The 19,945-nt window shown below is 41.5% G+C and overlaps 2 protein-coding genes across 3 annotated transcripts; one reads left to right on the top strand and one right to left on the bottom strand.

Moving 5' to 3' along the window:
• The first annotated feature begins 732 nt into the window (after positions 1 to 732).
• hsd17b10 (hydroxysteroid (17-beta) dehydrogenase 10) lies at positions 733 to 11,044 on the top strand. The gene is made up of 6 exons (XM_072367356.1): positions 733 to 811; positions 1,681 to 1,845; positions 2,599 to 2,763; positions 6,749 to 6,877; positions 6,962 to 7,070; positions 10,601 to 11,044. Exons 1-6 carry the CDS (start codon positions 788 to 790, stop codon positions 10,789 to 10,791), a joined length of 783 nt encoding a protein of 260 aa, XP_072223457.1. The 5' UTR covers positions 733 to 787; the 3' UTR covers positions 10,792 to 11,044.
• Positions 11,045 to 12,107: 1,063 nt separating this feature from the next.
• Positions 12,108 to 18,391, bottom strand: sdf4 (stromal cell derived factor 4). Of its 2 annotated transcripts, none has more exons than XM_072366666.1 (7): positions 18,123 to 18,391; positions 17,023 to 17,339; positions 15,450 to 15,586; positions 15,247 to 15,360; positions 14,953 to 15,111; positions 14,182 to 14,357; positions 12,108 to 13,384 (listed from the first exon to the last, which is right to left on the bottom strand). In XM_072366666.1, exons 2-7 carry the CDS (start codon positions 17,331 to 17,333, stop codon positions 13,208 to 13,210), a joined length of 1,074 nt encoding a protein of 357 aa, XP_072222767.1. In that variant the 5' UTR covers positions 17,334 to 17,339; positions 18,123 to 18,391; the 3' UTR covers positions 12,108 to 13,207. The 2 variants fall into 2 exon arrangements, with proteins under 2 accessions (XP_072222767.1, XP_072222766.1); XM_072366665.1 differs by having other exon boundaries at positions 18,163 to 18,391.
• Positions 18,392 to 19,945: the final 1,554 nt, after the last annotated feature.

Genomic DNA, 19,945 nt, shown 5'->3' with positions numbered 1-19,945 from the left:
CTCACTGATTGGCCAGATTACAACCACTGGTGATACCAAAGATGAGTAAAATGTAAGAGTTCTCACTGATACAATTTCAGATAATTCCATTTCAGATAATTATTTCTTTCCATGATTTTGATTATCAGTTTATGTTGATAGATTTAATTTTGTGTCATAAGAAATGGGGTTTTAAGCCATTATGTCTTTTAAATGAGACATTCTCAATTACATATACTCTATACATATGTACATATTCAAGTATGTATATGAATACCCAAAACAGATAATAGCAATATTTTTCCATTATCTACAAGAACAATTTAAAGCCAATGTTTTCATGTAAATACTTGAGTATCTTAATTTGTGTCCATTTTATTGTGTTCCCATTCATACTGCATTCAATTAAATCAATGAAATCCATCCATCCATTTTCTATACAATCAATGAAATTAATTAAGTTATTTTAACCTAAAATCTATTGAGTGAGTAAAAATGTGTTTATTTCACTTGTTTATTTAATCATGTTTAAATATTCTTATTAAAGAACAAAATATTTAATGACTTGATTAATTGAAGTTACATGAATTAATTGATAATACAAACTGAAATACATTAATTAATTAATTGAAGCCCTTGAGTAGAAATCAATAGTCAGCTATGAGGTGACCCGTGATGGCTGCCGATACTGTGAAAAGAGGGCAGCTCGGTCCCAGGCACAAAAGCAAGTCATTTTTTTTTCGGTCCAGTGACTCATCTGTCTTATACACGAGCTTTTGTATTACGTCACATTAGTAACCGAACAATCATGGCGAACATTCGGTGTGTGAAGGTGAGGAAAATAGTTTAAATATGTCCATGCTTCGCACTATTCCAAGGGCATATGACGCATAAGCATTAAATAAGTTTATGTTTACAATTATGCTATTTCCCTCGTCTTGTCAGCTAGCTTTCAGACGTTTGGTTGTGAAGCTAATATTCTCTGTAGTTTACTAGACCGTTCTTAGCGTTGTGTCTACTAACCAGCGGACTAGTCTATATTCTGGAGATAATGTAGTCTAGAATAGGATGATAAGATGTACGTATGACCCGTCAAAACTTTAAGATTGGACATCTGTAATTACATTTTGACTATTGAGTGTTTCTGAGCTACTTTTAGGTTAGTTCTTACATAGCGTAAGTAGCGTAATGGGTCTTTAGTGTGGTTGCTTGTTTAAAATTTGTGACTATAGCAAGGAAGGAAACTCATTTTCAAAACAGAAGAATGATGCTGAAGCTTATGAGCTGATCTTTGCTGTCACTCTGTACTTTAACATGTCAAGTTGAGCTACGCTTAAAGTTTGACCTGGCCATGTAATAACACCACTGCCCTTGTCCATGTATACATGGACGGGAGGGGACTTTTTGACCGAAGCATGTCCAATGCGGCAACAATAGATAGTGATATTCCCCCTTTCAATTTGTTGGTGTTGGACTCCTTCCAGTTGATCTATTATGTCATGGACCAAAAGATCTGACAAACAATCAAATAATTACAATGTTGAGTCATAAGTTGGACAGCTTTACAGTTCTTTACATTTAATTAGTGCTGCATGTTGTACTGTATTTATAGAATGCAAATGATCTCATATTCCCTCTTTTACCCCTCTGCTCCGCTTGTCTACTCTTGTGCATGTGTGTTATTGTACATGTTTTGGACAGGGTATGGTTGGTCTGGTGACGGGTGGTGCGTCCGGTTTGGGTCGGGCCACGGTGGAACGTCTGGTGCAGAATGGAGCGTCTGCTGTCATTGTGGATCTACCCTCCTCTGATGGACAGACTCTGGCAGCCAGTTTGGGAGATCGTTGCGTATTTGCGCCTGCAGATGTAAGTCCCACACTTGTACCGACTCTTTCCACACCTATCTAGAATCATCCACTCATGCAAAGTGGAGAACATTTCTGTCTCTTAGTTTTGAAAGATGGCTGTAAGAAATCTTTTACTGTGGTTTCTCAGGTCAGTATTGGTTTTATTCTTTTTAGGAAGTAACTAGAGTACTGACGGACATTAAGTTTTATCTTAAGGTGCCCTTTGTTGTATAGTCTATGTTTAAATATAATGTAAATATATATTTCAATTAATATATAATTTATTTTATCCGTTTATTTGATCAATTGGGCATGCCAGTAAGTGCTTATCATAATAACAGCAAGGTCAGTCTAATACTACACACTGGACTTGACTTGACAAGTATAGCTGTTTAAGATACAGCTTACAATGCAGCTAGACTAATGTTTATTTTCATGATAAGGACATCAACCTTGATTTGTAACCTTGATTGTATTTGCATAGGGACTAAAGATTTTCTCCACTTTTCTTTAAATGTACATAGCTATGTCAAGCAAATGTCAAGCATTAAACAGACATAAGTCGTATAATGTCCTCTCTGCCCACTGGATGTCTTTCACACCTGGCACATTCCCAGCACTATCATAAGTGAATTTATGACCCTCTAAAATTCTCCCTCATCCTGTTGTCCACAGTATATGTCAGACCTTTTGCTACTTCCTAGCATTGCATGCAAAATTATTTTTTTTTCTTTTCATCCCACAGTAAAAACTTGTCTTTTGTCATTTCCAGGTGACATCGGAGGCAGATGTGCAATCAGCTGTGTCTCTGGCCAGAGAGAAGTTTGGGAAATTGGACCTTGCAGTTAACTGTGCTGGCATTGCTGTGGCTGTTAAAACATATAACTTGAAGAAGAACCTTCCTCACAGTCTAGAGGACTTCCAACGTGTTATCAATGTAAGATCTAGAGATGCACACAGTCATGTGAAAGAGAATGTACACCCTCTTTCAATTTTAATGTATAATGTATGTATCTGAACATAATAAAATGCCATCTGGTCCTTAAGTAAATACCACCTAACAACAACTCATACTACTACATTGTGTCATTAGGTATCAAAAGGCAGAAGCAATGTGTGAAAAGCTTAATTAGCCCTGTATTGCTTTCATTGAAGTTCGGAGGGTAAGAAGGAATCACGTGTTTCTTATCAATGGACTTAAATAATTGATCAAAGTGTGTTCACTCAGGTGTGTGAGCACTGATGTTATAGTAGCTATTGTTGCCACCCATTAATCTGGAAAGGATTATAAGACCTTTTCCCAATAATTTAGAGTTCATAATTCTACAGTGATAAAGATTTTTATCAATGAAAATCAATCAAAACAATCTCAACCTAAGAGCCACTTCCTTAGGCCTTTCAGTAAGCATGTGGTGGAATGTTGATGGTTTACGCTTGTTATGCAGCCACAAGACCTAGGCGCCTTCCCATCAATCAGTCAACCATGAACTCCTCTGTATACCAAAATATTCAGGTGCCAAATTTTTTGGACTTTAACTCCAGACCAGAATAAATCTGATTAAAATGCTGTGTTGGGACCCCGAAAGTGATTTGCAATAATGAATGCCCGCAAACCTGAGTTCACCAAAATTCCTTCGCTATTATGTCTTGATTTTTTTTTTTAATCTAAGTTTGTATTTACCTCCTTTTAAAGCAACGCCTAGAGAAGTGTGTGAGTCGTTGCTGCCGACCCAGACTGCCTGTGGTCTTTCGGTCAGGAAATCCAGCAGACAGTGAGGTGTTCAGTCATAGACAGTCCAGTTTCTGTATCAGCTGCTGGGAGAATGTTTCTGTTTATGTATTTAGCAGACGCTTTCATCCAAAGCAACTTACAGGTAGGCATGTAGGGTAAGGGGGTCTTACCTAAGGAGTCATGCAGGGGATTTTAACTCAGGTGTCCCACATGGAAGGTGGCAATCATACCACTACACTATCCAGTGTTAAAAGCTGAACTAAAGTCTAAGAACAGCATAAACACATGAGTCCATAGTGTACAGGTGAGTGAGAGCTGAGTGAAGGGCGGTGGAATTTGCATCATCAGTGCCCCGGTTGGCCCAATATGCTAATTGGTAGGGGTCCAGGGCAGGTGGGAGAACAGATTTTATGTGCTGCATGACTAACTGCTCGAAGCACTACATGATGATGGGAGTCAGTGCCACAGGACGGTAGTTGTTGAAGCAGGATGGAGAGGCCTTCTTTGGAACAGGGACAATGGTGGCGCTCTTGAAGCAGGTGGGAACAACAATTTGGCTCAGGGAGGTGTTGGAAGAAGTCTGTGAGAATATGCTCCTCTGCACAGTCCTTAAGCACACGGCCAGGAATATTGTCAGGTCCTGCGGCCTTGCAAGCGTTGATCCTGGAGAGGGATCTCCTCACGCTGGCTGAAGACAGGGACAGCACCTGGTCATCTGGAGGGAGTGGTGTCTTATGTGCAGGGGTGCTGTTGTCAGCTTCAAACCGTCCAAAGAAGTTGTTCAAACTGTTCAATAGAGTGATTTGTTGTCACAGATCTGTGGTTGAGGTCGATCCCAACATGTATTTCCAATGACATGTTGAAGCCTTTGTAACAGAATGTTGTGATCAATCACAGCACTGAGATCCAACAGTACAGACACAAGTCTACCGCTTTCACAGTGCTGTTTCTGTACTATGATGCACTCTGAATCCTGACTGAAATACTTAAAACAGATTATTTCTGTGTAAATAATCACAAAGTATGAGAGCTGCCCCTTCCAATGTGGGATGGATGCCACCTCTCTTAGCCAATTATCTTTGTAGCCCATGTTGTTTGTTGGACACCTTCTAGATAACCAGCCATTGAAGGAGGACATGTAGCTAAACATGTCGTTACTGGTCAGATTTGGCAGGGGTCCAGAGAAAACAATGGAGTCCACATTGTTTTGGCAAGATTACACACTGATGCAACATTAATTTTAGTGACCTCCAATTGCTGTAACCGGTTGTCATTACCGCTAACGTGAGTAACTATTGTACCGTATTTGCCACATTTCTGACTATATAGACTATCAACTATAAACTAGAACACTGAACGTAGTCAGTAACCAGCACTCACCTACAATTGTAAATTGTTATAAAAGCCCTGAAGAAATCAAAGAGCATGATCCTCACTATGGTGCCTGCTTCGTCCAGATGAGAGTGAGCTTGTTGAAACAGGTAGATTATGGCATCTTTAATCCCAGCCCAGGGATTAAAAAAGCAAATTGTGGTGGGTCCTGAAAGATGTTCACTTGTCTTCTCAGGTGAGCCAATAATAGTCTGTCCAGGACTTCCATGATGTGGGATGTTGGAGCAACTGGTTTGTATTTGCTGAGGACAGATGAATGAGATTTTTAGGTACCAGTACAAGGCAGGGTCTCTGACAGTACTGTAACTCAGGATCCTGATACCATCAGGATCTGCAGCTTTGTTTCACTTCAGTGTTTCAGGCTGTTTCTTCACCTGACTGCTGGAGACAGAGAGGCTGGTGGGGGAAACAGTATGTCTCTATTGCCTCTTTCACTGATGCCTTTTCAAGCTGGGACTCATGTGCTTTTGTTGGGCATCGTGTCATGTTTGTGCAAACGTGGAACAGGGTGGTCAAAATCAATTCACCACTGATATGCCTTTGAGCCAGCAAGGGATGTAGGAGCAGGGGTGAAACGATTAACCCCAATTCCATGTGCTGAGAATCCACTCAAGCAGCATAGCCTCTAAACCATTGTAGAGAATTCTTTAGAAAATATTTGTTCAGCAGAAAAAAATAGTTTAGTAGTCATCTAAAAAAAACACCAAGCTTGCTGCCACTATGGTGCGGTGCATTCTAGAAATAAAAAATGAGAAAGAAAGGCTTCTTTCCCACTAAGTGAAGTAGAGTTGAAGTTTTTTTTTTTTAAAAAGCTAGCTGCAGCACTAAGAAAACCATTAAGTTGTTGGTAATGTTGCTGGGTGTGAAACTAAGGAGGTTGAAGCTGTGTCTGATTTCTGTAATAAAACTATGTTTTGTGTGTTTGTGTACACTATACATTTCCATTAGTGCTATGTATCACAGCTAACAGGAACACAACATTACAATGGCAATGTGTTTATCCTTGTTCTGTGATTGATCAGAGATTGAAATGTACAATATCACCTTAACATTATAATTTCTGCCTCGTAGATGAAGCTACATCAGGCCTGTTTCATAATGGCATGAAAATAAGTTTTTCAAAAAATATTTGGTCATTTTTGCTTATCTCATGCTGTGAATTTGGAACCTTTTATAATGTTTTCTGATAATTTGCAGTACATAACACTAATACAGTATATACAATGCAAATTATGTCGCACGTGCATTGAATTCACACACATACCACATTCAAATGCTTTCAAATGTAAATTAGTTAAAGTTTTAAAAAATAGTTAGATTTTTTGTTTTCTTTTTAGTTTGTTTATCACTAATATCACAGTATGTTACAAAATTCAGTCTTATTTGTATACTATAATTTAGGTACTATGGTGTTACTCAATATTTAATTTTTTGTGTGGCTTCTTTCTGGCCTGTTAAGCAAAACAAGTTCACATGTATGGCTTTCCACGTGCAGGACACAGATGGAGATTTGTTTGTACTTCATATAATGTTACATCCGACGATTGCAGGGTGAGCCCAAAAGCAAAAAACTTGCTAGAACTGGTTTTATTATATCGTGATATGTAAACCTTAAAATGTCCAAGCCGTCTATCTTACTTTAAAATCTGGTGAGAACCAAATCTTTTTTTTTTTTGTAAGTTGTGTATGTAAACCTTAGGATTGAGAGAGGGTGTACTTTTTCTCATTACTGTCCAGATGAAGAGGAAACTCCTATCAGAAAATAATTTGGAATTCATATTTTTGATGTTTCCCCTAGGTGAATATTGCAGGAACCTTTAATGTGATCCGCCTTGCGGTTGGTGAGATGGGGAAGAATGAGCCTGATGCAGATGGACACAGAGGTTGCATCATTAACACTGCCAGTGTTGCTGCTTTTGATGGACAGGTGATTTAAAAAAAAATAAACATTGAAGACCAGATGTTTGTATTGGCTATAATAAACAGCTTTATCACTCTTTTTCTTCCTTAGGTCGGACAAGCAGCGTACTCTGCTTCTAAAGGTGGCATCGTAGGCATGACACTTCCCATCGCAAGGGATCTGGCACCTATGGGCATTAGAGTCATCACAATAGCACCTGGTTAGTGCACACACTTTAACACATAGAATACCGCTCTTGTGTCCACACATGAAATATTTCGGTAGAGTAAGAATTTAAAATTTCTGTTTGCTTTTTATCCAGATTATACAAACATTTTATAACATAACCACCTTCTCAGACACACAACCCTTCAGTCTCACAAACGATCCTGACTGTGGAGGCATTCACCTCTATTCTCAGGAACTTCTCATGTAACAGTGCAGGGTGAATTGTATAAAAGCACTGGAGAAATTAACGGACCTGATCCTGGAAAAAAAAAATTGGATTAAACCAAAATCGATTTGGTTTCATATTCAAATATTTAGAATTTTATTTTAATATACAATGTATACAAACATTCACCAGAATTTTTCTTTTAAATTAACATTAATATGTCCCAGTTTCATCCTCCCTGTCTCCCCCTCTATCCCTCGACCCGGATGGACACATCACTTCTTCCAGCGTCCCCACTGCAAGTGTGGTTCTGTCAGTTTCATCCTCCCTGTCTCCCCTTCTATCCCTCTGCCTCAGTAATTTTCTACTCTCCCTGCCTCTGCTCCACTCTACCTGCCAGCCACTTCCACCTAATCAGCCCAACTACACTCACCTGCAAGCTCAGCTGCAGCTCATTCTCACCTGCCTCCCAGTGAACTTACCTGTAGTGATTACGAAATTAAGTCTCATGAAGCACTGAAGCTTTCCGTCCGAACAGTTAAAAAAATGGGCCGAAGTGCCACCCACCTTCGTTGACTCTGGGGCTGACATCAGCCTGATCGACGAGGAGCTCGCAGTCCAGCTGGGTATCGACCAGGTTCCTCTGCCACATCTAGTATCAGCCAGCACCCTGGACAGTCATCTCCTGGGAGCTGTCATTCATCAGACCACACCTGCTAAGGGTCACCTCTATTCCCAGACTGCACCTGAACGAGAGGCCATGGAAGCCTACATTAACGATGCCTTGGCTGCCCGAATCCATCCCTCATTGTCACCCGCGAGGGCAGGATTTTTTTTTGCTGGAAAGAAGGACAGGTCCCTGAGGCCCTACATCAACTACAGGGGCCTCAATGACATCCCTGTAAAGAATTGTTACCCCCTCCCACTCATTGCTTTAGCCTTCGAACTGCTTCAGGGGGCAACGATTTTCACCAAGCTGGATATCTGTAACGCCTATCATCTGGGAGGGGGACGAGTTGAAGATGGCCTTCAAAACGGTCACTGGACACGGTGCGTACCTGGTCATGCTCTTCAGCCTCATCAATGCCCCGGCTGTTTTCCAGGCTCTAATCAATGACGTTCTGAGAGACATACTGAACAAGTACGTGTTCATCTACTTGGACGACATCTTGATCTTCTCCTGGTCCAAGGAAGAACATGTTCAGACTTTGCTCCAATGCCTTCTGGAGAACTCTCTGTTCGTGAAGTGCAAGTTCCATGCCACCTCCATCTCCTTTCTGGGTACATTATCATTCAAGACCGCATGGAGATGGATCTCTCCAAAGTCTCTGCCGTCACGTCCTGGTCCAGCCCCGATTCCCGGAAACAGCTGCAACGGTTCCTGGGGTTTGCCAACTTGTGGCCGCTCTCCCCTCCTCTGTGGTACCCTTCCGTTGGTCCCAGGCAGCCGAGGAGGCATTCCAGCACCTTAAGGCCCGGTTCACGTCAGCTCCCATCCTCCTGGTTTCCAACCCTGATAGGCAGTTTGTAGTGGAGGTGGATGTCTCTGAGATGGACACTCAGCTGAGGACCAGAAAATGCACCCCTGTGCCTTCTTCTACTGACGTCTGTCTCCAGCGGAAAGAAACTGGGAACCAAGAACTGTTAGCAGTGAAGAGTGGCGCCACTGAATGGAGGGGACTAAATCGCCCATCCTGGTTTGGACCAACCACAAGAACCTGGAGTATATCCGTTCGGCCAAGAGACTGAACTCCTGCCAAGCCTGGTAGTCGTTATTCTTTACCAGGTTTAACTTCTCTCTCTCCTATTGGCCGGGCTCCCGCAATGTCAAACCAGATGCCCTGTCTCGTCAGTTTGTGGCAGGGGAAGAGGCCGCCCCTAACTCTGACACCATCCTCCCTGCTCTCCATCTGGTGGCTGAACTCACCTGGGAGCTGGAGGATCAGCCTGGTCCTAGTTCCTGTCCCCAGGACCACCTGTTTCTTCCTCAGGGCTTGAGGTGTGACGTCCTGCAATGGGCCCACGTCTCCCGGCTCACCTGTCACTCAGGTATTCAGTGCACCAAAGAGGTCCTGCAGTGACAGTTCTGGTGACCCACCTTGGAGGAGGACACTAGAGGTTTTGTCAACGCCTGCCAGATCTGCAGGCAGCATAAGTCTTGCCCGCCAGGCCCCCTGCCAGTTACCTGCAAACTCTGGCTGTGCCACTTCAGCCCTGGTCCCATATATCATAGGACTTTGTGTGGCTGCCACTTTCAAAAAATCTCTTTCTGGCTGGCTCCATAACAAAAAGGCAGCTAACAATGAACAATAAGTTTGCACCTTAAGGTTCTAAATCCACACAATGTGAGGATAAATCAATTGTGTTTCGCTGGCACTTATATTTTGAATTTTTTGTGCGAAGCCTTCACATGGTACGGCCGGTTCGCGAGGCCTCGGTCGTCACCACATGCGTCACCGACACGTCGGTACGTGCTTCACAAAATACATCCTAAATTACTCGACATGCTTCAAAGCCTCGACACGGATGGACACATCACTTCTTCCAGCGTCCCCACTGCAAGTGTGGTTCTGTCAGTTTCATCCTCCCTGTCTCCCCTCCTATCCCTCTGCCTCAGTTATTTTCCACTCTCCCCTGCCTCTGCTCCACTCTACCTGCCAGCCACTTCCACCTAATCAGCCCAACTACACTCACCTGCAAGCTCAGCTGCAGCTCATTCCCAATCAGCCCTGCATATAAGCCTCTCCAGCGCTCTCACCCGTGCCAGGTTGTTCTGCTGCATCCATGCAAGACTTTACAGCGGTCATTATCTGCCTGATCTTTTGTTGCTGACCCTGCCTGCCTCCGACCTGCCCTCCTCACTTGTCTCCTGGTGAACTTACCCGTCTTCTTTCCCCGTCTACGTGCTCTGCCTCAGCGTCTCTAGCATCTGTTTGTTCTTCTGGCTTTGACTCCTTTGCCTGGCCCTGGCTCCTCTGCTGCTTGCTCCTCGTCGGCACCTCTGCACCATTGGCTGACTCCTCTGGCTCTGGCCACCTTGCCTCGGCTACCGTAAGGCCCTTCCTTTCACTCCAGGCTGCTAAAGAACTGAACTGTATGGGTTTGAGGGCTCACGCCCCCCCCCCCCCGACCCTGTGTTCAGGTTTGGCTTAATATCTTCCTCTCGCCTGAGACCCAGAGACTGTGTGTGGGCTATTAGCCTGAAGATTGAACTGTTTGTTGAGTTTCCTCATCTGCTCAAGTTCCTGTTTTGCTGGAGTAAAAATAAAAGTCATTACCAACTGTTTCTGATTTTCAGAGTGCTGCTTTTTGGTCCTAAATACACCGTTACATAATAATAATTTTTTTTTTCCCAGGGTTGTTCTCCACACCTCTTCTTGCTAGTCTTCCAGAGAAGGTGCGGTCTTTTCTTGCCCGCCAGGTGCCTTTCCCCTCACGCCTGGGAGATCCCACTGAGTTTGCCCACCTTGTGTTATCGATGGCTGAGAATCCCATGATTAACGGAGAGGTCATCAGACTGGACGGAGCCATTCGCATGCAACCATAAGTCAGATTTTGTGTGTCTTTGTATAAACATGTTAACACAAGATATTGATCATCAGCCATCTGTGATTAGGAGAATACTTTTGTTTCTATGAGGGAGAGTGTGTCTGTGGCTGTCTTGTTTTTGCACAAGGTAAATATAAACTGTCATTAATAACTTGAATCATATAAATCATTAATCCAATTGCTCTGTAAATGCCAGAATGTCTTTCATTTAGGGCATTGCTGTCTAATAAATGTCACCTGGGTTTGATTTTTATATTGTAAGATTAATTTTTTCAGAATTATTTTAATTTTTGTTTGTTTGTTTTTTGTAAGATGAGGCTGTACCAAACATCTTTGAACACTCTGTGTCTGATAATGGTCAGAACCTCTCGGTTTGAAGAATCGGGGAGGAATGCCAATGGAAGAGAAAAGCTAATAACTCCTCAGAACCAAAAGAGTGCATTTTTTTTCTTCTGTCTACTGGAAAACAAGTCAAGCCTCAAAAGTTTCGTAGCGGTTAGAATAAACTCTATATTGTGGCTTTTCACACCGCGTCTCTTTTGTATTGGAAAGTTGTTAAAGGGAGCGAATGCAAAATAATTTATATTTACCACAATTTTGCTAAAAAGAAAAAAAGGCTCATAATTTAGGATTGATTCAGGGATTGAGAAACTATCATTCAATAAACTACAACTCAATTCGAGTTCCTATCTGATTCAGAGCACCCACGTCCCGTTCTTTATTCCATATTTGTGCTGCGAATATTGCCCCATTGAGGAATGGAAAGGCATAAACACATTTCTCTTTAATCAATCATACTAAAAATGACAACCCTGACTGGACGTCTTGCTTGGTGCACTGTCGTCTGTCAATACATGGATTTTTGTTGTGGAAAACAATTGATGTCAATGTGTGCTTGTCCTTGCCTTGAGGTTTTTGTGTTCCCCAGGTTGTTTTATATAAACCCATATTTTCAAAGGCTGGGGAAATCATCTAAAAAAAATCAAATAAATTGTCTTGGTAGTGAGACAGTTCAACAGTTGTTTCTTTATAAAAAAAATCATCAATGTTCATAAAAAATTTAATTGCCAAAATACTGGTGCTCAGTTAAATATACCTGAAGTTCATTCAATCAGAGAGGGTGCGACTGAACATTTAAATCCTGGACTAATTAACCATTTTTCAATACAATTAGCTCGAAATCTTCAGTATTTTAAGAAGCTTCATGTGGTTCAGTTCTTCAAAGTCTTTGTGAAGTTTTGGACTGTTGGTTAGATTTGGTCATTTTATTTAGACGACTCAGAAAATAAAAAAAAAACAAAGACAAAGCTACTCTTCAGTTGATAAGAAATGTTTATTCTTTCCATGTACGTTTGTGGTACATTTTACAAAGCTGTCGCATTTCGTCATCATACACGTGTTTACAATCAGACTGAGGACAGGAGAGCCGGCAGCAGGATTCAAACACTCCACAGGTTACTGAGAACTGCAGCAAGAATGTTACCTCATATGTCCATGCATTAAAAGACAATTGATAGAAAAGTATTTAATCAATACTGTGTTGAGGAACTAAAATGAGGGAACCAGGACTAAATGAGTACATGGCATTGAAAGACTGAGAATTAAACTGGTCAATAAATAAATGGAATGGATCTTCATCCACATGAGTGAACGATACTGCTTATAGACACACGTGAAACTATTTAATCCGAGAACGGCTGAACGGTTATGAATTATTGGCGACACCTGTGCTTTTCCTTCAGTTAGCCAACACATCAAACTAACTGTTGACATATATTAATCTCTTTCCCTATGCTTTGTACAACTCATTCATTACTGTTAAAAAAATTCTACTGAAAGTGTGCTGTGAGATTACAATCTAGTCTTTGTTTTTCCTCACAGTCAAAACTCTGCTTTTGCACACTACAGAAGGACAGCAGGTACCGTTACAGACACTAATAGACCTGTAGGTTGAAAAACAGTCATTTTAATGACGGCATAGTATCCCTCTGTGTGTTGAACCTCTCAGCAGCATTTTATTTCTCTCTAATGGAGGCAGCGGTATGCGAGAAATGTGAATATTTACACTGTATGCAGACACACTGGTAAACAACTTCACCTGCAAAGAGACTGTATTAATGGTTAAAATTCCTCATATACATACATTTCACAAAGGAACTAGCAAATTTGGAGTTGATGCAGCGTCTCAAATATTTGTAGTCAAACTGTCCAATGACATACAGAAGGCAAACTCTGTTAGCTTTGATGGTCCGGGGCTCAAGAAGGGGTGAGTCATCAGTGAAAGAGGCTGTTAATGCTTTCAAATAGAACTGCACACTAGAACATCTTAACTATTTTGCTCCCAGGGGCCCCCGGGCTTGTCCCTGAAGCAGATGTAGGAGCGTGGGGGAGGTGAGAGGAGGATGAATCTGCCTTCAGAACTCTTCGTGTACGTTTCTGGCGTAATCCATGAGCTTGCTGCCTGTGAAGTATTCACTGTACCTAAGAATCTCTTCCAGCTCCAACTGGTGGTTCTGGTTCTCGTCAGCAACGGCAATCATCTGCTTGGCTTCGTTCAGAGCATTGTGCTCGTTCATTGGGTCCATGTACTCCTGTGAGGAAGAAAAAACAAAAATGGAGTTTTAATTCAACCACATGTGAACAAAGACTTGGCTGCATTTACCATAAAAGATTAAATAAATAAAATACGGTGTAGGCAGAAGAGAAATTTCACAAGAGAATTAGTCAACTGATGTGTAAAACCTGTGGTTTTATTCCGCAGAAATAAAAATCAACATTTTGCAATACTTAAAGAATAATGCAAGTACTTTTTTTGTATGTCATTTTTCCTTTAAGAGGAAGTCTGTTGTGCAGTCCTTAAAGGGGAACTCCAGTTTTTTTAAACCTAGACCTTATTTCTGGCATGAAATACTTTTATCTACTCACTGAGAACAGTTTGGTGAAAGTCGGCGTCCTTCGGAAGCTATTTAGAAAACTCGCGATCAGCATAGATCCATATAACAGAGTGAACGGGGCAAAAACGATGCAGCCTCTAAATAAGGCATTATCTGCCTTTATTTCACCAATACTTTAAGACGAATGAATTAACGAAGGCATACTATTGTTCTGTTAGCACATAACTACTGTTATGTGGCTACTTGCAGCTAAAGGAGAGCTAACGGAGTGAATTCTACACACAACACTACTGGGACGGCTTCATCCACACGCATGGCTGCAGCACAGCTCATTCACCTATGAGCTGAGATAAACGTATTTCATGCCAGATATAAGGTCTAGGTTTAAAAATCCTGGAATTCCCCTTTAAGCATTATCATCATCATACACAGCATTTCAAAACAATGAGTCATGTTTCCTCACAGCAAGTACAAAGTGCGTTTGGGTTACTCACCTCAAGTTCCTCCATGGTAACGATACCATCATGGTCTGAGTCGATGACATCCTCGAACTCCTTCTTCCTCTCTCGGACCCAGTCGTCGTCGATGTCCTGAGCCTGCTGGTTCTCCACAGTGCCCACGGGTAATGAGATGAACTCCGACAGGGTCAGTTTCTTATCACCGTCCTGGTCTGGAAGAGAACTGCAGATTTTTACTCTGCACCAGTTTACCTTCAGAAGGAGCCTTATAATACAGTAAAGCTTACTTGAAGAAGTGGTATAGTGAAGGTGCAACATTGAGCATTTTAGCAGAATTTATTTACAGGTGTACTGCAGCAGGGAAACATGGAAAACAGGACCAGGATTGAGAAACATTGACCTAGATTATCCTAAATCATGACTCACACAATGATCATCACACTGTTAATTAAACATGAAACAACAAACTTAGCTTGAAACTGAATTAATCAGTTGTTTGAACTAATGGTATAAACTGTATTTTCTTTGAAAAAGTTCCAAGAAATACACATAGACTAAGAGAAGGGTAATCTTTTTTTAATTTTCTGAATTGTAAAATTCAGAAAACTGACACAAATTTAAATTAAAAAACATTATTTGTCCCATATTTCCGGTCACTTTGGTCCCGTGGTGAAATGTCAGCGTCTACATCGCTGATTTTATTGTTTTTAGAACTCGATGACTGAAATTAATCTTTTGATCTACAGTTCTCTTCAGCATCTGCCAGTTATTTGTTTGGGTTGAATGCAACTTTGCTGCAAAATGTACCTAAGTCTCGCACGATTTCCTTGACCATGTATTTGAGCATGCCTTTGCTGTGCTCAGGATGGAGGAAGGACAGGAACTCTTGTTCATTCAGCAGCTGGTCAGGTGGAGGGTTGTCAGCCTGAAACCAGCGATCCTTCAGGCTTTCCAACACCTCTTGAGCTGCAGTGATGAAGAGAAGAAAAATGTTCACAGCTAAGAAGGATTTAGCGTATTCTCAAATTTAACATCTACATAAACCAATTACTGAGTTGTGCAAAGAAAAAAAAAGAAAAACAAAATGAATTCAACACTTACTTTCCTCATCCAGTTTCAGATCTTCATTATTTTTCATTTTCTCAGCAATATCTTTTTCATTGAAACCTTTGCTGGCCAGAAATTTTACTTTGTATTCATCCCATGTCACGTGACCTACAAGCAGAGCAATTTTTTGGAATATAACCAAACAGATAACATGAATCATTGTGGGCCACGGTGCTGCAGCGGACAGCGACTCTCACCGTCTCCGTCCGGATCAACAGCATGAAAACTGTTTTTGTTCTCCCTGACGGCCTCCTGGAAGTGCTCCTCCGTCTTCTCCATAATCCAGCGCTGCATCTCCTTGGCGCTCACGCTTCGGTCCTTGTTGAAGTCAACTCTGACACGAGAAAAATCACAAAAGATGCTGGTTCTCAACTTAGCTCCAGTTATTAACAATAATATAAGCATCGGTCTTGCCTCAGGTCAAAGTTATTTTTCTTTAATCGCTTAGCAAAAATCAACTTAACGTTTCCAAGGAAATGAGCAATACTGTGCTCAAAGTATAATTAGTTCCAAAAGAGTAAACAGCACAAGCAGTTAACTGATGTGCTGGAAATGAATGGTCAGTAATGTGAACTTTCTAACTCGCAAATGAGTGCCCACACTTTCGTTCCTAACAAGATGTCGCCTTTAAGCATCTTCATCCATTCTATCCGGGTTTTTGAGATCCTGTCAGAAAGATTTTCAACAAAAGTCAGATCTGTACTTTTTAGAGAGTGACTCCACGACCTTGGTTTTGGTGTTCGGATGTTTTTGAGCCAACTGGATTCGTCTTGGCTCATTGTCTCTCTGGGAAACTCTACGTAACCTGAGCCCAGACTGGTGGCACTTATCTGCATATTATCTTTGTTCTTTATAATCGACGCATCTTAGCAAGGTTCCCTGTGCCAGAAGCAGCAAGAGCGCTCCTCAGGATAATGCTCCCCGGTCGTGTCAAGGTTCAATGCTGCTTCCTTCCTTCTTCAAACTGCAAAGCAGCAGCAAAACACCCAAACATCTCCAGTTTCTGATCAGACCAAAGAATAGACCTCCAAAACTAACTCATGACCAAATGGTCATATCATTTCGCTTTTGGAAAAATAAAAATAAAAAATGTTTTTTACATTGTCACAGGTAAACTTTCTCACTGAGATCTAGCAGTTCAAATTTTAACCTGAGCTTTTGTTGAAACTGAAATACTTGGCATTAAATGGCACCATCAGATGGACACCCCCTTCCCATCTGTTTAAAGTCCAGAATGATGTCTTTCCTATTTGTAAAAAAACGCTTTTTAACCATTACGCAGAATGTGCAATGGTCAAAGAGGCTTTTTTTAAGGCACGGGTACTCTCAGTCAAATAAGCCGATCAATTTGTTTAACAATGCCAGTAACAGTGTGTTCACCGCCAGTGCTCTAAGGGCTCCAACTGGTTGCTTCCTCCCACGGGACAAGCCTATAACCACGACAACGTGAAGGAATGGCATTACCCCGTCTTCTGCACACCCTGTTGGATCGCAGATATTTTCATGATAAACTCTTTATTTTCAGCAGGACCAAAGACTTTTTAAATGTTTAATCTTGAAGCCTGCTTTCTTCACACAAAAAGTTTAGAGTAAAGTGGTTTCACAATACCATGATGCAATTTACTGTCACTTCTTTGCCAGTCGAGTGTTCAGATGTGTGTCGTTTCAGGTCCTGCCACAGACTTTGTCGCTGCGATGAAGCTTGAACAGTTTAGTTCAGAAATGCAGCGACTCTGGACATATCTTACGAAAATTAAAACAATGTCTTACTTGGTGAAAATGTCAATAAGCTTCTTCCTGTTCCTCCTTGGCTCCGAATCCTCGTCAAACTCTTCTATCTCTTTCCCCAGAAAAACTTCTTGATGGAAGTCCTTGTTGAGGTGGCCATCCCTCTCCATCTTCACCCCGTTCAGGTGGTCTGGGGGAAGAATCTCGTTCTCGTCCTTATTAGTTGGAGACTTATCCTTAGAGGCTGACATGTTGGCCGGGCGTGCGTTCACGTCTGTGGTGTGGAGCAGGACGTAAACAAGCAGGGAAACAGCCAGGAGGTTTCTCCGCCACAGTTTCCTCCAAACAGCCATGGGTGCCTTTGGAAGGATAAATGTAAAATCAAATGATGAGCTGTACGAACCGACTCCGAATATAACGGGTATGAGGCTAAGTTTGCATCATGCACGCACGCTGTTGCCTCAATTTTAATGCCGCGTTCAGGTCAAATCGGAGCCCTTCTACAACATCACGCCCACTGGAAAATCCCCTTTTATACCCCATGAGCCCTTAATTCTTAACACAGTAAACACGTCTTGACTTAACTCACGCCAACCACTGCATCAATCTAAGCAACATTTATAATGGTTTTCTTTATATTTATTTTAAAAACACATTTCCAGTTTAACGGTAATAAACATGAACGCTCTCAGAGTGTAATAGAGAGAGAGATGTGACGCGTTTTCTGACAGCCGTTCATGACACCCAGGACTTTTTATTACCTGTGTTCACATGACGTTCTTTAATATCTTATGGAAGCAACACACACACACACACACATATATATATAGAGAAAAGGCAGTGACGATTTCCCAAAAGCAATGCTTTCAGGAGTTTGGGAATTCATTTTAGCCAATTTATCAGCGTCACGTCGTTGGAGTTTGTAAAAACTTTAACGCCGACTCACCTGTGGCTAGCGTAGTCGGGATAATAAAACCATAAGACTTACGTTAGTGCTTCTTGGATAAACAGTCAAATATCGGCACTTAAGGATGGCAACGTCCGCGGAAATAAACAAACCTCTCAAAGTCGACAATAAACTGTGCTAAAGGCGAAACCCAACGACTCTGTTGGAAAGACGGCTGACAGCAAACAGTACTCGCCAGCTAGCTACGGCTGATATTAGCGCGGACTCACGCAGACCTGCAGTGGTTCCAGTAAGGCAGGCAAGCTGTCAGACTCCAGTTCCTGTACACGTGGCTCCACCACAATAACTCCCTCTCTAAAATGTGGGGCAAGTTCTTCTGAAACAACACTGGAGATACACAAGTAAGCTGCAAAATACGTGTCTACGTTCCAATTCCTCTTAATACACCCAGACTGCCAGCGGAACTGGTCGCTGCTTAGCTGGTAGAGCAGCTCTGACAAATTCTAAAAGTAGCTCAATTCATGAGTGCAATTTCCGGTCAGTACTTTCAAAGTAAAAACCCACGTTTGCGCTTTTTTTTCTCTCGTAATAGTCAGCAGGGGGCGACTCTTGTGATTTGAAAAATGAGTAACAGTAGCAAATATTTCAAGTTTGGTCCCATTTAGAATGGAATAGACAGAAAAGTAGGGTCTCAAAGTTTATACTAAGAATATAGTTGCATTTTAGGCCAAAAAATGTATTGGTCTTTTAATCTCTTACTTGCGAGTCTCTTGTCAGCATGAATGTTCACACATTTACATACTTCTGTTATTGGAAGAGTCCACAAAGGGTCATGCCAGAGAACCTGAGTATATGATTTTTTTTTGCTTTGTAGGATGAACTGTGTTATTTATGATTAGCACAGCAAAAAAGTTGCTCAAAATCAAATCTCTATGTTTTTGCGTGGTGTTTGCTCCCCTGCGCATGCATAGGTTCTGTCCAGGTACTCTGGCATCCTTCCACTGCCCAAAATCATGTTTGTTAGGTTAAGTGGTGAATCTAAATTGACTGTGTGAGTGAGTGTGCATCATTGTTTGTCTGGCTTGTGTCTGTGTTGGCTTTGTGATAGACTAGCGACTTGTTCGGGGTGTTCTTTGTCCAATGGCACTGGAATAGGCTCCAGCTCCCCTGCAACCTTGCCCGAATAACAATTATATTTGAAGCAACAATGGAGAAGTTTGTGAACCTTAAAACTATGTGCTTTTGATTAATTTGGAAGTTTACTAACTGTTGAGAAACCACAATCCCCAACTCTGATTTCCAGCCCTGCACCACACTTTTGTGCTTTACGATCGCTTGACATCGCTTTTAATGGTGTCTCTGTTGTCTCTTTAATATGATAACAAATGAATGTGTATGGCTGTGATTGGCGCAGACAAGGATTTTTTTTCAATGACAGAGGTGTTACATTCAGAATAGTATGGAGAACCAAAGAGCACACAATTTCCAATATTTTCTACCGTTACTTTATGGATACTAAATAAAGGACATTTGACATTTGGTGACATTTTCCCCTACTATTCTTCTCCTGGTCATACCCACACTGCATCTTAGTCATCATTAAAACAATATGTAAATATATATGTATGTATTCTTGTGAAGTGCTGCCACGATGCTTGTTGGTGAAAAGTAATGGTAAATAGATGGAGGGAAGATGCTAAAGTTAAAGACACTTCATGGAAATTATGGAAAATATATAAAAAAAAATGGTACAAACTGGGGCAGGGGTGTGTGAAACCACAAAAAGCCATTATTGAAAATGATGTGTAAAAAATGAGCTTTTTCATGTTGGATACCTGTCTTACTTTGAAGGTGGACTCACCATGCTTCTGGTGTTATGTGTCAAACTTGATGTTTTTTTGGCTGTAGCTTCCTGCTACATTTCCACACAGCTGTGCCAGCAAATACAGGAAGTGGGATGACACCAGAATGGGGCCAAAGTGGAAAGGTACTGCTTAGTTGTTTGTACTTCAGGCTGCTCCCTCTGGATGGCACTGTGTTAAAATGTAATAGTAAAAT

Source organism: Leuresthes tenuis, unplaced genomic scaffold, assembly GCF_036924035.1.
Source record: "Leuresthes tenuis unplaced genomic scaffold, fLeuTen1.0.hap1 SCAF_16, whole genome shotgun sequence".
Taxonomy (NCBI): domain Eukaryota; kingdom Metazoa; phylum Chordata; class Actinopteri; order Atheriniformes; family Atherinopsidae; genus Leuresthes; species Leuresthes tenuis.
This window is presented reverse-complemented; position numbering and strand designations above follow the sequence as displayed.

What these genes read in the sequence shown, in the direction of transcription:
- hsd17b10 (XM_072367356.1), top strand. Translation starts at nt 788, where the DNA reads ATGGCGAACATTCGGTGTGTGAAG. An exon ending in TTGCTGCTTTTGATGGACAG is followed by an intron (nt 6,878 to 6,961) that starts GTGATTTAAAAA and finishes TTTCTTCCTTAG; the next exon opens with GTCGGACAAGCAGCGTACTC. An exon ending in AGTCATCACAATAGCACCTG is followed by an intron (nt 7,071 to 10,600) that starts GTTAGTGCACAC and finishes TTTTTTTCCCAG; the next exon opens with GGTTGTTCTCCACACCTCTT.
- sdf4 (XM_072366666.1), bottom strand. Translation starts at nt 17,333, where the DNA reads ATGGCTGTTTGGAGGAAACTGTGGCGGAGAAACCTCCTGGCTGTTTCC. An exon ending in TGTTGATCCGGACGGAGACG is followed by an intron (nt 15,361 to 15,449) that starts GTGAGAGTCGCT and finishes CTCTGCTTGTAG; the next exon opens with GTCACGTGACATGGGATGAA. An exon ending in TTACCATGGAGGAACTTGAG is followed by an intron (nt 13,385 to 14,181) that starts GTGAGTAACCCA and finishes TCTTCCTCACAG; the next exon opens with GAGTACATGGACCCAATGAA.